The following is a 15,070-nucleotide window of genomic DNA, read 5'->3' as shown; positions in this document are numbered from 1 at the left end:
ATAGCACGCCCTCCTATCTCCTCTACTTCACCCCATGGCCATTAACTAGCTCCATGACCCACATGTCGCCTCGTGCTACCGTTTCTAGTGCTAGGTTGGTCTTTCCACAATCGCTTTTCACTACTCACTCTGCCAAGTCACTTCTTCTCCGACTACGCTTCTCCCCGCCCTCCCCCTTCCACTACCACTTTGGGTACCTCCTTTGACATCATTGCTACATAACCACTTCCCAGTAATCCTGACCATTGACGCCCTCCATCCTCCTCCTTCCTAAGGGTGGCAACGGGTCGGGTCGGGTCTGGGTGGAGCGAGAATGCACCCAACCTGAAACTTGAGATAGCAAACCTAACTCGGCCCCAAAATGCTTACTGGGTCCAAAACCAACCTCGGTTCTGGCCCTGGCAGGGACCCGGGACCGACGGGGGACCCGAGACCCGAAGGAGCGGATCTAGATCATTCCTGGTGTTGGCTCGTCTTCCCCGCACGACGGCGTAGCTGCCTCGTCGTCGGCCCGTTGCCCTCCCTTATCGCACCTCCTGCACTGTCGCCCTCCCTTGCCGTGCCTCCCTCACCAAGCCTCTCACACAACGCCCTCGCCCTCCCTCCCATGCCGCGCCCTCGCCCTCCCTCTTGCGCTCCCGCACTGTCTCCCTCCCTCGATTTGCCCCTCCCTCTACCGGCACCTCCCTCGCCACGCCTCACGTGCCACGCCCTCGAGGGGAAGGGGAAGGGGAGGAGGAGATGGAGGAGGTGAGGAGGACGACAACATCGACTGTAGCCGCTGCACGCGGGGGAAAGGGATGGGGAGTCAGGGAAGGAGCAAACAGCGAAGACTGCGGTCTACGGAGTGCCGGAGGGGGTATTGGGTGGCCCGGGAGTGGTGTGGGTTATGTGGCACTGTAACATCCTGAGTTTTAAGTATGTTAATGAATTGCAAATTTCACTCCAATTTAATTAGGCTAACTAAAGTCAAGGGGATATGTATATAAATGTAGATATACCAGTATGTATATATTTATATGTAATAAATGTATCAAGTTAACTAGATATTCCAAAATGCACTAAAGTTATTTTTCAAAATAGTCTCTACATTGAATTGATTCAGGTATGTTGGTTTGAGGTTTTTATGGTTCTTGTGTGGAGATTTGAAATTGAATATCTCCCACTTTCAAATCTACTCATAGTCTCCATTTAGCTCAAATCAAATTGGATTCAAATCCTCTCGCCAAAAATAAAGATCCAAGTCCAAATCAAAGTTAGAATATGTTCAATTGAGTTGATCTTAATCCAAAGTCAAAATTCATATTCAAATCTCCCATTTGAATTTAATCCCAACACTCTTCTCTCTTTTCTTTTCTTTTTACCCTGGGCCGAAATCCCCCTCCCATCTCTTTGTTCAGCCCGCATGCAACCAAGCCCGACCTCTCTTCCTTCTCCCCTCTCTTCTCCATGGCGCGGCCTAGCCGGCCATTCGTCCCTCCCACGTGAGCTCGGCCCAGCTCGCACCACGCCGACCAGCTCCCACGCGTGCTCCTGCGCCGCACGTCGCTCGACCATCCACGTGTCACTCACCCCGCCGTCACCCGTCGCGCCTTCTCCTCCCTCCTCCACCTCGCCGCTGTTCCGACCGCCGTTTTCCCCTCCGAGAAAATATCCCCACCCGACCTGTGCACCCTCTCTCTCTCTCTCTCTCTCTCTCTCTCTCTCTCTCTCTCTCTCTCTCTCCGTCCATGCTCACGCGCCCATGCACGTGACTTCTGCGTCCACATCGGCACGTGGAAGTTGTAGGGCGCCCATGCCTCGGGAAACATGGTGGGAACTGCCCCACCACTTCACAACCAACGAACATGTGACACAAGTTCACTCATCAATTCTCTACTCACCTCTATGTGCCTCTCCCTCTATAAATAGCGTAGCCTAGCTCCTCTCTTTCCCTTTTTCCCCATTTCACCGCCACCATTATCATTCTCGTCATCGCACCTCTGTCATCATCAATCTGCCGTCTACAAGCCGCCAAGGAGCACTAGGGAGCCGACGCTGTCCCAGTGTTGCTCTCCGTTGGTCGGAAGAAGTCGTTCAAGCCGAAGTTGAGCCACTCCACCGCCAACGCATCGACTCTCCGAGAGTCGCCATCCATCTCCTCGCTGTCTCCGAGTATGGTGAGCCTCTTAGTCCCCTCTTGCGACCGCCTAGATAGCATGTCACCACCCCAAGGTCTCTATTAACGTGTAGCCCTATCCGCTGTGCTTATTGCTTTCCACCATCGTGATGTGATTGTCGCGAGCGTGCATATGCTCTGGCCGTCACGTCGTGATGTCCAAGGGTGCTAGACCCCTTTTCCTTGCAGGAAGATAGCACATAGTAGTGGGTTTGTGTTGCCTAATTTTTGTGAATCACCGTCGTTTGCTCCGGTCTCCATCTGGTATTGCTTCCACTGCCGCCCATCGTCGATAAGCTCCCCGCCGTATCACGTAGAAGCCCGGTGTCCATTCATCATCGAGGAACTTCGACGGATACCCCGCTCTAGCTAGCTTTCCGATGATGTTCTGCCATAATCCCTCACCGCCACTGTTCTCCCTCCCCCCCCCTTCTTCTCCATCGTGTGCCCGTGTAGCGGGTGACCTGCTCTGCTTCACAGCCCGCTAAGCCACTAGGCCATAAACAAGTAGGCCTGCTCTATGTAGCTCAAGCTCGGCCCGACCTAGCCCATCCAGGCCTAGACCCGGCCCAATCCGAGACCATTTCAGCCTAGCTATACTGTTCATGTGGGTCCCACCGAGTCACTCTTCATGTGGGCCCAGGTTATTGTTTAGTGGGTCCCACCTGTGATCCCCACTCATGAATAGTATAGTTTCATAATTTTTTGATTTAATTTTGGATTAAATCTTCCCAGAGTCATAACTTCTCTGTTCCGGTGATTCTTTTGCCAAAATTCATCTACATTCGAGATCTATTTATACATCACAGTGTGATATCCATTAGGACTCATTTGGCCTTCCATTTGGTGTTATTTGATTCTTCCCTAGTTAATGATCGTAATCACAATTACAGAACTGGCAGAATTCTGCGAGTGCTGTGCGGGAAGTGTCAGGAGCGAGGAAGATCCTGACTACAACCAAGATCTTGAAGAAAATCTTAGATAAGGCAAGTCATATCTCCTTGATCATATTGAACCTATGTTTTCAACAAATCCGCATGATCAACTAAAATTGGATTTATATCGCATGTGCTATGTATTGCACTTTTACAATATGCTTGTAATAGTTAATCCTATTAAACACTTGTCATACCATAAATGTTATCATCCAAAATACATATCACCCTAGAATTACCTGTTGTTATATATATATTCATGACAAACAATATCTTGATATCTAACATGCTTAGGATTCAATACGTCTCCTTGAAGACGTCACTTTTAAAACACATATCCTCGGAGATAAGATTTACTATTATCAATGATAACTCATATATCATGAATCCTTGATAGTTGTGAATTCCGTGATGGTTGTGAAATCGTTGATGTCGTGTGGGATATGGTGAGTGATGTGTAAAAATAAGTGAAATCTGTTTGGCGGGGACAGGTGGAGTAGTACTCTGGATGAGGATGCTTATGGAGGCTTGAGTCACATCTATGGTGTTCATTGCCAGAAGATACCTACCCCGACCATTTAAGAACCGAGTTATTGCGCCGTTATGCTTAGCCACCCCGTGGAACTATGCGTCCTAAATGAGCAGGACTTAACTTCTCCTTCATTGGACTAGGTTTGGCATCATACTAAAAGGCTGAGAGTAGTGAGAAGTCAAGTAACCATCTGTCCCTCTGTTTAAAGGTTGCTAGTACCAGCCTAGGCTTAAAAAGAGGACTGAACTTCAATACATGGACTCTGACGCTTGGGGGTAAATCTTGTAGAAAAGCCCGGCAGAAAAGGTGATTGGAGTGTCTCGGTATGATTCGCTCCTCCACTTACAATAGTTAGAGACTGAGCATATCGTGTAGGTATAGTGTACAACCTATACAGAGTATAAACCTATTTGAATAGCTGCGTCCATGGTCATGAACATACGAAAGCAGTAACCCAGATGACTAAACTTTGGGTGTGTGTCTTGACGAGTGAGTGTGTGGATTAGATATCCGTGTGATGAGGTTCCTAGCTCAATCCGCCAGAAATTGTGTGGTACTAGAGGTACATCAGAGGTGATGATAGGGACTACGGAGTGAGGTGTAGCCCATTCTAGGACCGAAAACCCACAGATATAGCTTGTTACCTGGTTTTGAACTATTTAAACTATTTTAAAGTCAATTATTGATGGTACAATTGAATATATGTATAAACCCTAAAACTAAACCGTAAAGCCTCATTCTTGAATTATCCCTTTATGCATCTACCAACACCTTAAAGTAGTATAAAGCTTATTGATTACCTTCCGTACTTACTCTTGCTGTTATTCATATGAGGAAGATAATGCTGACTTCCAGAGGTGAAGGTGGGGATGAAGAGTAGAGTTAGAAGTCACGTTCATACCCTAATTTCTTGTGGCTTGGGTCATCATCTTTCCGGTGTACTTTTGGTTGGTCGTTCAGCTAAGTTTGTATTAATGGTGTGGTTTGTAAACCTTTGTGCTCAAAACCTTAATACTTATGTACTTAATTTGACTGTGATGCTATAACTGTTATACTGTACGTATCAGTTACTTGATTCAAGGACTGATACAAGAGGCACAAGAGATCCTGGGTTAGAGTCTTACAGGCATTGTGGTCTGTGGGTCATCCGGCCGTGGGATGGGCGGATGGCCTCTAGTTTTGGGTAGCATCCGCTGGTGCAAAATAGGACCCAGATTCGAACCCGACTCGAGTCGGACCCTCAACCCGATGGTCCTGTAGGCTAGTTTTTACCCCCGAACCCCTCTCATCAGGTCTGGAACCCACAGGGAACCGACTCAACCTAGCTCACTGCCACCCTTACTCCTTCCCTCATGCGATCCCTAATGAATCCCCTTCACTAGGGATAGACGTTGAGCGATCTGTAAATTCACTTTAGTTCAACTTAATCAACTAAATAGTCATTTTGACTAAATCACAAGCATTTGAACTGGAGTGGACCCACAGATACACACATATGGATCCACGTCCATCCCCTATTTACAAACAGAATCCCTAACCTAAAATATGTTTGTCGAGGCAACTCCATCATTACTGGAGAAGGACACTTAACTGGAGCATGAATCTTGAAACAAGATCCTTAGGTCCTGTTTAACATAACTGCAGCTTCCAATTTAAGATTTTGAGGTTGTAGGATAAAATAAATTTTTTAAGTATTTGTTTTTAGTTTAAAATAGAAATAAGATAACTCACACAAATACCTTCACTATACATATAGCTTCAACTTACAAATTCTCGAAACTAAAAATACCTAAAATATTTTATAGCTGAAGCTCTACCAAACCGTAGTTCCTACGTCGCATGCCCAATATAAACACAGCCTTATCGGAGCCTGTCCAAATAATTATTTTCCTTATTTTATATGTGAAAATAAAAAATGGTCCAGCTAAATAGCCTTACTGGGCTGGACCATTCCCGTATCTCCGGCCCAAAATGAACCGGGCATATCACTGGCCAGCCCGACCTGGAAAATGCTCACTCTATCAGTCAAAAAAAAAAAAAAAATCAGTCAAAAAAAAAAGAAAAGAAAAAAGAAAAGAAAAAAGAGGAAGAAGAAGCCACACCACACAAAAATCTCGAAGCATCGCACAGTGCTCACACCGTCGTCCCGTTCTTCGCCCGCGCGCCGTCGAACCCCCATCCAATCATTGGAGCACGCCAGCCACCGCGAAGGAACTATTCGTTCGTAGTCGTCGTCATCGTCTTCGTTCTGCTCCCCCCCGTACCGGTATTGGATTGGCGTCGAGTGGAGATCGATCCGAACCTGGGATCGATTTGCTTTGCTGGTAAGGAACCCTAAACTGATTGGATTTGGATGGATTTCTCGAGGAGCGTGTTCTGTTCCGGGAGATTTAACTGCTGTGATCAACTAAATCCATGCCTCACTTTCTCTCCATCACTTAGTAGCGGGTTTCTCTGCTGAATCTTATGTATCCAGTCCTGGTTCGGTTCGATTAGGCTCTTCTTCTTCAGTGAGCGCAGGATCGATCTCGGTTGACGCCACAGGACGGATCGGAGGCGCGGCTGCAGCTGTACTAAACCTGCAACCCCTGGTGTGGGGATTTTTGTGGTCTCAACGTAGAGCTGGAGTGCAGGACAACTGAGCCGTGCGGATTTTGCAGTGTTGCGTGATCACACGGCTAGGTTCCGCATGCACTATTTCATTCGGTTGCCTCTTGAATGCGCTTTAAATGTGGCCTTGAATTTGGGTCCGATTTGGATTTTCAGTAGCCTTATTTCACCGCGTTGATGTACTTCTGATATGCTAGTTTGATGAATGTAATGTTGAACGCTGATATATGAAATGATGAAGTATTTTGCCTCATTCGTTGTAAATGAGAGATTTCTTATGCATTTATCATATTAGTGGTGAAAATAGCACGAGGAGGGAGGGGTTGAGGTGCTGTGTGACTTCGCTTTGCATTGTTTTGAGGGAAAACCCATAGGGGAGTGCCTTCACCTTGTCTTATGATTAGTGATATTGTGAATCTGTAACCATGAGATTGCACATGGTGCTGTTGTGTTCTTTAGCCACTCCCAGTGTTTATAACCTCACTTCTAGCTACTCCATTTGTTGGCTGAATAACGCAATGTCAATTCAGAATCAATTTTATGACGCAGTTGCCACAAATATTTTGTCTGATTATTTTTTATTTGCAAAGCATTAAGATAGAAATACCCAGTGATAACTTCTACTCGCATAATTGAGTCCCCTATATATTCTTACTCAATCAAAGCAGATTTTGCTGGATTGATCTTTCTATACTATTCGTCAACTATTATGTTACATTGAGTTTTCTGCTTGCCCCTTTGGACTTTATATATTTCAATTATTGCATTGGTCAGTACATAACAATCCTGTAAGCGCTTTTACAACTAATGAAAGCTATGATTAGATGTAATCTCAAAAGAAGAAAGAAGTTCTGTGTTTATAGAGTAAGGTCATCATGATTGGACTATTCTGCACTATTCTCAAATTGCTCTCGACGAGGATTACTCTTTATAAATTTACAGCTTAGGAGCTCACTCACAAGTTAAATTTATGCTATAAAACTTGGGTGGTCCCGTAGAGCTGTGTGGTAGCCAGAATAGAGTGTTAATTCATTTAGTACTGAATTGATATTTATTCGGTTCATTGAGAACTTTGTTTGTCTTGGGAACGACTTCTGGACATTTATAGAGAGTCCAGGTTGGTCTGCTCTCATGTAGTCATTTCGAGAACAACTGCCTTGTTCAAAAATATTGCCTTCTGTACTGTTTCCTACTTCTCCTGGTACCTGACTGAGCAACAATCTTGGTGAAATATATTATCCTAGTTTTAAATTCAGTGTTAGGACATGTGCCAGGTCCTAGTGGCGGCCGGTAAAGTTTAATACTTGTGAAAACATATTAAAGTTCAAATGCAAGACAATGTTTTCCAGCATCTGTTTCAGTTTATTTCACTATTTTGTGCTGGCCCCTGCATTTATGCCAGATGATTTTGGTGGCTTCAAGATAAATTATCTGATAAGAAATCTATCAGCTTGTAGCTGATCCAAACATCTTCGAGTACAATATGTCGGAGAAGCAATCTGATGATACAACTGCTCATTTGAGGCCTGAGGGAGATGTTCCTGATGAGAAAGTAGAAACTTCTTCTCAGAATGGAGATGGTATGCCTTCGCCACAACAAGAGGTAGCGTCTTTCGTGAACAATTGTGACTTCTATTCTTAAGCAGATTTTCACACTCACCTGTTTCATTTATATGGTTTTTCTAATGTACCTTCTGTCATGAGACTCCTGTAATTATATCCTTTTGCACAATGGGACTTAACTGAGTATTTGCAGGAAGCAGCAATCAAGAAAAAGTATGGAGGAATAGTGCCCAGAAAGCCACCACTTATATCCAAGGTTAGTACCATTGCCTTACGGTATCTGTAACCTTTAATACAGATACAATTTACATGATCTATGCATACACCAATCAAAGAAGTCAATTTAATTTTATCTCTATATCCATGTTCTCTTACATATGTTAAAATGTCTTATCAGGACCATGAACGAGCTTACTTTGATTCTGCTGATTGGGCTCTGGGGAAGGTAGTGTACTGATATTTTGAAAAGCTAAAGCTAAATTTGATACCATGCAGCTGGACAACCATCTGACAGTACAATCTTATTCATCTGATCCTTGGCTTCCTGCAGCAAGGAGGGAATCCTCAAAAACCTAAAGGACCACCGGAAGCACTTCGACCAAAATTACAGGTTAATACTTTCTAGCCTTGGCATCAAGTGCAAGCTGGATGATTAGGATACTTGAGGGGTCTTTCTAATAACCCAAGAGATCACACATGTATTTGCATCCAGCTTTTTGCCCGGCAGTCACACTGAATTGACTATTCATGACGCATTTTCTTCACTTCAATTTTGTAATTCTTCTTTCTGTTACAAAGCTGAGATTGGTTTTTCTCATTTAACATGGTAATATTTTTTAAATCAACTTGCATGGCTTATGGTATACCAAATTCATTTCTTGCCTTGAATGTTTCTCAATCTTCTTTCAGCCTACTCAACAACAGGCTCGTTCACGTCGGTTTCCTTGCGTGTCTGCTGAGAATGAAGGTACTGCATATCATAAGATGCCAAGTAAGCAATGCCTTATGTGTATGTACTTATTGTTACAAGCATCACTTTTGACTTGCAGAGGGTGTCAATTCGCCTACTGAGGATACGAGCCAGAGCCAGGATTGCACTGAAGGCGAAGGACAAGGAATGAGTATGACTCAGAACCAGGACTGCATCGAAGGCAAGGACAAGGAATGAATATGCCGAGTAGTTCCAAGTTTTTTCAACGGGACTTTGCCATTTTCTATGCTCATGCTGATTTGTTGCTTTGGTAATAAGTAGTCTCGTGCCTGTATTGCTCGTGCCCTCGTGAGGTCAAGTGCCGAATTTTTAAACTGCATTCGAGACATGCGGTGGCTATTGCTATTGCATTCTGTTGTCCCATGTTTGATACCTGTACACTTCGGATTGGATTCAGAACGAATTTGCGGAACGATGTTGAGGTACTGGACGTTTGAGCACCCTGAGGTCGCCGCTAATGATCAGATAGGTGAGGCTTTTGCGCAGACGTCAAGATTTGCCATATCAAAAACGAAGAGCGAAATATTACCGATCGGCAACCATGCACTGTTGTAAGGAATGAGAGACCAAGCTAAAAAGTTTCATGCCCCACTTGAAATACGTTTTCTTTTTTCTTTTCACTTTCTATAGGTCATACATTTTAAAAAAACACTGGTATAACCCGTAGATGTATGTATATATTTACATTACTATTATATACACTTATAAATGGCTATTGACGATTAGAGATATGAAACTTGAAAATTAATAAAATTATAATATACTCCTTCCGACTGTAAATGTAGATCGTTTTAGACGTGTGTACAGAGATTAAGAAAGTAGATTAAATAATTTTATTATTTTTTATTTATTCTGTATTGAAAAAGATAATTTATTCATTTGGTAGAGTGATAGTATTTATTAAATAAAGATAAAAAGGGATAAAAAAGAAAAAAGTGTATAGAAATTCGAGAATAACTTATATTTAAAAAATAATTGAAAAGGCTAAAACGTCTCGCGTCGTTCCGCCATCCCCTTCGCGTCCTTCCGTCGTACACTTCAAATACTACGTCGTACACTTCAAATACTAGAGAGATTTTTTTTTCTTCTAAAACCCTAAATCCCCCTCTCATCCCAGCCGTAACCCACCCCGGCGCCGCCACATCCATCCTCCGGATCCAACTCACCGCGGTCAAACATGGGCTTCGACGCGGGCGTCATCCCCTCCAACCCTGACGGCTGGGGCCCTCCTGACGCCCCTGCCGTTCCGCTGTCCCTGGGCGGTGGCGCCGCCACAGCCGCCATCCCCTTCGCGTCCTTCTCCCGCTCCGACAAGCTGGGCCGCATCGCCGACTGGACTCGGACGCGCAACCCCGCCGGCCCCGCTGCCCTCGCCGCGGCTTCCCGCGACTCCGTCGTCGACTTCACCTCCGTCGACGACTCGCTCGCCTTCGCGGCCGAGGACTCCTCGTTCCGCCTCGTCGATGCCAAGCCGCCGCCGCGCCACCCGCGCTTCGGCCCCAAGTGACGCTTCAACCAGCGCCCGCAGCTTCCGCAGCGCCAAGACGAGGAGGTGGAGGCGCGCCGCCGCTAGGCCGAGAAGGAGCGCCCCCGCCGCGACCCTCCTTCTCGACCGCCACTTCCAGAACAACCGTTCCCACCACCACCCCGGCTTCCGGGGTAACCAAACCTCGTCGGCCAAGCCCTCGGTCGACATCCAGCCTGACTGGACCATGCGCGAGCAGATCCCCTTCGCGAACTTCACCAAGCTCTCCTTCTCCGTCGCTGACCAGCCCGAGGACCTCCTGTTCTGTGGGGCCGTCGAGTTCTACGACCGTGCCTATGACCGCGTCAACCCCAAGGCCGCGCGCCGTCTCGAGCGCTTCAAGTCCCGCAACTCTTCAAGTCCCGCAACTTCTTCAAGGTCACCACCACCGATGACCCCAGCACGTGGGCAACAAGCTCTTCTTTGACAAGCGTGATGGCACCCAGCTCGATCTGCTCACTGTCAATGAGACTGCCCAGGAGCAGCTCCCTGAGAACAAGGAGGACATCAACTCAGTTCACTCGCTTGCTGTCGAAGCCACTTACATCAACCAGAACTTCTCGCAGCAGGTGCTGCGCCATGATGGTGAGAAGGTTACCTTCGATGAGCCCAACCCGTTTGCTTCTGAGGGTGAGGAGGCAGCATCTGTTGGCTACCGCTACCGCAACTGGAAGCTGGGTGATGATATCAGCCTTGTTGCTCGCTGTGAGGTGCATGCTGCCAATACTGATCCAGCTGGTGTTCGCCAGTTCCTTACGCTCAATGCTCTCAATGAGTTTGATCCTAAGATTACTGGTGTTGACTGGAGGCAAAAGCTTGAGACTCAGCGTGGGGCTGTCCTTGCTACAGAGCTCAAGAACAATGCGAACAAACTTGCTCGCTGGACTGCCCAGGCTTTGCTTTCTGGTGCTGACATGATGAAGTTGGGTTATGTATCACGTGTACACCCCTGTGATCACTACAACCATTCCGTACTCACTGTGATGGGGTACAAGCCAAGGGATTTTGCTACGCAGATTAACCTCAACACTGCAAACATGTGGGGAATTGTCAAGTCAATCGTGGACATATGCATGAAGTTTGAAGAGGGCAAGTATGTGCTTGTGAAAGATCCAGCAAAGCCACAGTTGAGGATCTATGAGGTGCCTTCTGAAGTGTTTGAGAATGATTATGTTGAAGAGCCACTTCCAGAGGAGGAGCAGGTTCGCCCGCTTGCAGATGTTGACGCCACTGCAAAGGAAATGGATGCAGCTGCCAAGGCAGAGGCCAACAGTGCATCGGCTGCTACTGGTGGTGGGGGTGAGAAGGGTGCAGAGGCTACTGTTGCTTGAAGGGTATAGATGATTCTTTTCCCTTTGCAAGATAGGTCTTTTTTTGGCTAATTGTCTGTTTTGATGGATACCTTGAAGGGTTGAACTGCTTCATATCGGTACAGGTCTTGTTTTGGTTAATGAGAAAACTGTTAAATTCGTTTTTCATGCTTAGAGATGCTAAGTTTTGCTACACCCATTGTTTGGCGTTAGTGATTATGCTGGTAGTTTAACCATTTGTGCTACCATGTTTCTGTGTTTGAGCCATTGAGTCTACTTGAACATCTGTTTGTTGACTGTTGAGCCTTGTCAACAGGCACATCAATAAGTGTTCTAAACTTCTAATTATGCTTAGTAATGTTTGGATCATTTTGAATTATCTCGCAATTGATTAATTATTGCACTTGAACACTGCTGGCAGTGGCTTGATTATGTTGCTGTTGGTGCATTCTAGTTGAAATGCTATAGACTGTGAAGAGCACTGTGAATCTTGTCCTTGCGTTCACTAAGTTTGGGGTGGCAGTATCCCCAATTGTAAGAAACCAGACATGGATTTCACTACAATGCGATTATTTAGCAAACCATAGACATAGGCACACAATAGAAATCCAAGTTTAAGGCCAGTGACTATGTTATATATATGCATTGCAAGCTTTTCCATTGCAACAGGTTTTAATATTCTCATGTTGTGACCTGGCTGCAAATTTTGTTTGCGACTGCATATTGCATATTCATGTCTTGCATTTTTCACATTGAAACTTATTAGTGTTGTGTTTTGAATATAGGAGTTTGATGTTTTCAGCCGCGTTAGCGAGAAATGTATCAGCTCCGATAATCCTGTCGAGATTACACTATTATTTCCTTCTTTTGCAGTAGTTTCCGCTATTGAAACTTGGGCTTTCTGCTTGTTGGTTTGTTGATCTCCCTCTGTTCTGCATAGTAAGCCAGGGTCAAAGATAGTTTGCCTGACATTCAAGTGTTTTGGATTCTTCACATCCCAACCTTTTCTTTAAAAAAAAAAGAAATGTCAGATCAGAAATGTGTTTGGCAATAGGAAAACAGGTACTCGTGTTTCCTTGGGGCTTAGGGTGCCTTAATATTTCACAGAAACATACTCCCTCTGATTGTAAATATAGGTCATTTTAGATTTGTGCATATGGATTAAGAAAGTAGATCAAATGATCTTATTATCTTTCATTTATTCTGTATTGGAAAAGATAACTCATTCATTTATAAGAATTATAGCATTTATTAAACTAGTGCAAGACAGATGAGTAGGCTAAAACGATCTACATTTGCAATCAAAGGGAGTATTATGCCAAATTATTTGATAAGGTTCGCTGGCAGTTTCAGTGTTGAAATGCAGGTTCAGCTGGGCTGATTTTGGGACAACGAAGTATGCATGGTACTCGATGGGAATTCGGAGGAATTGCTCTGTTTCCCACCAAGCTCCAAGCTGCGGGAGAATTCCCACATCCGGCAACTGTGTAGAGTACGGTTGTTTGACCACCATTTCCCCCTCGCCGTTTTATCATTCACTACTGGTGTATTGCTGCGCTGAACGATCATCGTTCTCCTCTTTTCTAGTCGGTATCTTGCAATAAAATTTTGTTACATTTTCGAATCTGCCCAGCAAAGGCAGACCAAAGCCGTCCGTGGGCTGCAGCTCCTGTAAACTCGCGACTCTTCCGTCCAAGATCGCCGGGCTGAATATCTCTGCTATATACAGGTTTTCGTGTCATATTTTCACTACTATCCTCTTATCTAATAAAAATCTTTAAATTTAAATAATTTATTTACTTTTCCTATCTACTCTTATGCTATCGTGTCCCTAGCTACGGATATAAAACCGTTTTATTAATAAAAATATTTATTCGACAGTGTTCCTATAACATGTCTATATCAATGTTGCCGCATTTGTTTGTGCTCGATGTTATTGCATTTAATATTTATAGTTTCATTATAATGTACTGTTTATAGACTTTTTAAAAAATTGTCTGTCTACTGGGCCGGTGGCATTTTACTGGTAACGCAGGCTCGCATCTCCGTTGTGCCGTGTGTTGTCGACCTCCTCGAACCGTTCTCGGTTGGTACATCTTTTTGAAGCCTCAACACTGTGGTACAAGCTGTAGTATCGCTTGGCACAACATCTGCTCTGCTGTGCGGCTTGAATCACCCTTTCATTTTCATCTACCTCTGCCCGCTGAGCAGAACGTTCGGGGGGTGTGCCTCTTTTAGTCTTTTTGACCAATCATCTCCGTCGCCATCTGCGAGACTGCGACTGCGCGTGATTTCACGTCGCGTCGCGGTTCAGCGCCCGCCGCTTCCCATTCGTGCGTCTGGCTGGCGACTCTCCATCTGTACGGTGTCCGGTTACAGGACGTGGCTGGTTTATCCGATGCATGCTCGCTGACATGGCATGTACGGCACGGCTAGCATCGACCGATGCCTATTGGAGGCAGCACAATGAACAGGATTCACAGCGATGGGACGCGCACGCCCGGAGCCACAAAAGGCACCACTGCGCAAAGCACTGGGTGCTTTCGGAAAGCGGCACCAGGCCCTGTACTGACATTTCGATGGTGAGGTGAGATTAAAAATAGGATTTTAATATTAAATATAAATTATTAAGATCTATTTTTTTAATTTTTTTAATCAATATATACAGTATACATATACATATGAACTTCTGGGTTTTGGGGGCCTAGGGCGGTGGACCCCCTCAAGACTGGTCCTGACCAGCACGTGGGTCCGGGAAATGTAAATTTACATAAGATTAGTAGACGTATGATTTATCTTAATTATTTATCTATTTCATCTGATATTCATCTATTTACTATTATTTTTATCTATATTATGTTTTTTAAACTATTTTTTTTAATACAAATCTTAATATAAATAGAGATTCTGATAAGTCATGGGTAGAGAAGGCTAATGTAAATTTTCCTTACTGTCCGGGAAATGTTTGCTTGACCTCGCTTCCTCTCGCGGCGCTGGCAACTGCAATCGCAATAGCCGAGCTCTGCTCGTCCATCCCTGCCCATTCACGCCACGCGCACGTGACTGAGGCTGAAAGGGGCGGATCTTCTGTGCGTCATTGCTCTGTCTTCCCGGCAGAGCGGCGGTCGCTGGCCTGGCCCCGACGCCTGCGTTGGGTTGGGGCCGAGCTTTTCAGCTCTGGCGGATGCCGCCACGGGAGCGCGGGGTCACGCGCCGGATTGATTCTCGACCGTGGCCTGTCCCGACTGGTGGATCGCCAGCCACGTGCTGCAGGTTACTGGAGCAAGATGCTTACGTCACTGCGTACGTGTGCGCTAGTTACAACAGAGCGATCCGATCGAGCGGCTCTTCATACATACGTACACACCGTAAAGCGAAGGCGTTTAGATACTAGTATTTTGGTCTACGTACTGTATGATATGGTCTCAAGGCTCACAAGTACCTCC

At 45.4% G+C, this 15,070-nt stretch overlaps 1 protein-coding gene and 1 pseudogene across 3 annotated transcripts; both read left to right on the top strand.

Annotated features, from left to right (window-relative positions):
• The first annotated feature begins 5,692 nt into the window (after positions 1 to 5,692).
• LOC133929432 (uncharacterized) lies at positions 5,693 to 9,128 on the top strand. Of its 3 annotated transcripts, none has more exons than XM_062376183.1 (7): positions 5,693 to 5,949; positions 7,638 to 7,838; positions 7,992 to 8,054; positions 8,196 to 8,243; positions 8,349 to 8,408; positions 8,708 to 8,765; positions 8,848 to 9,128. In XM_062376183.1, the coding sequence occupies exons 2-7, from the start codon at positions 7,719 to 7,721 to the stop codon at positions 8,964 to 8,966; spliced, it is 468 nt and encodes a 155-aa protein (XP_062232167.1). In that variant the 5' UTR covers positions 5,693 to 5,949; positions 7,638 to 7,718; the 3' UTR covers positions 8,967 to 9,128. The 3 variants fall into 3 exon arrangements, with proteins under 3 accessions (XP_062232167.1, XP_062232166.1, XP_062232165.1); XM_062376182.1 differs by having other exon boundaries at positions 5,695 to 5,949; positions 7,693 to 7,838; XM_062376181.1 differs by having other exon boundaries at positions 5,695 to 5,949; positions 7,686 to 7,838.
• A 767-nt stretch (positions 9,129 to 9,895) lies between these two features.
• LOC133929430 (eukaryotic translation initiation factor 3 subunit D-like) lies at positions 9,896 to 12,753 on the top strand (annotated as a pseudogene).
• The last annotated feature ends 2,317 nt before the right edge of the window (positions 12,754 to 15,070 follow it).

This window comes from Phragmites australis, chromosome 9, assembly GCF_958298935.1.
Source record: "Phragmites australis chromosome 9, lpPhrAust1.1, whole genome shotgun sequence".
Taxonomy (NCBI): Eukaryota; Viridiplantae; Streptophyta; class Magnoliopsida; order Poales; family Poaceae; genus Phragmites; species Phragmites australis.
This window is presented reverse-complemented; position numbering and strand designations above follow the sequence as displayed.

Coding starts and splice junctions, on each gene's coding strand:
- LOC133929432 (XM_062376183.1), top strand. CDS start 7,719: ATGTCGGAGAAGCAATCTGATGATACAACTGCTCATTTGAGGCCTGAG. Junction 8,055..8,195: donor AGCCACCACTTATATCCAAG/GTTAGTACCATT, acceptor ATGTCTTATCAG/GACCATGAACGAGCTTACTT. Junction 8,766..8,847: donor CGTGTCTGCTGAGAATGAAG/GTACTGCATATC, acceptor TTTGACTTGCAG/AGGGTGTCAATTCGCCTACT.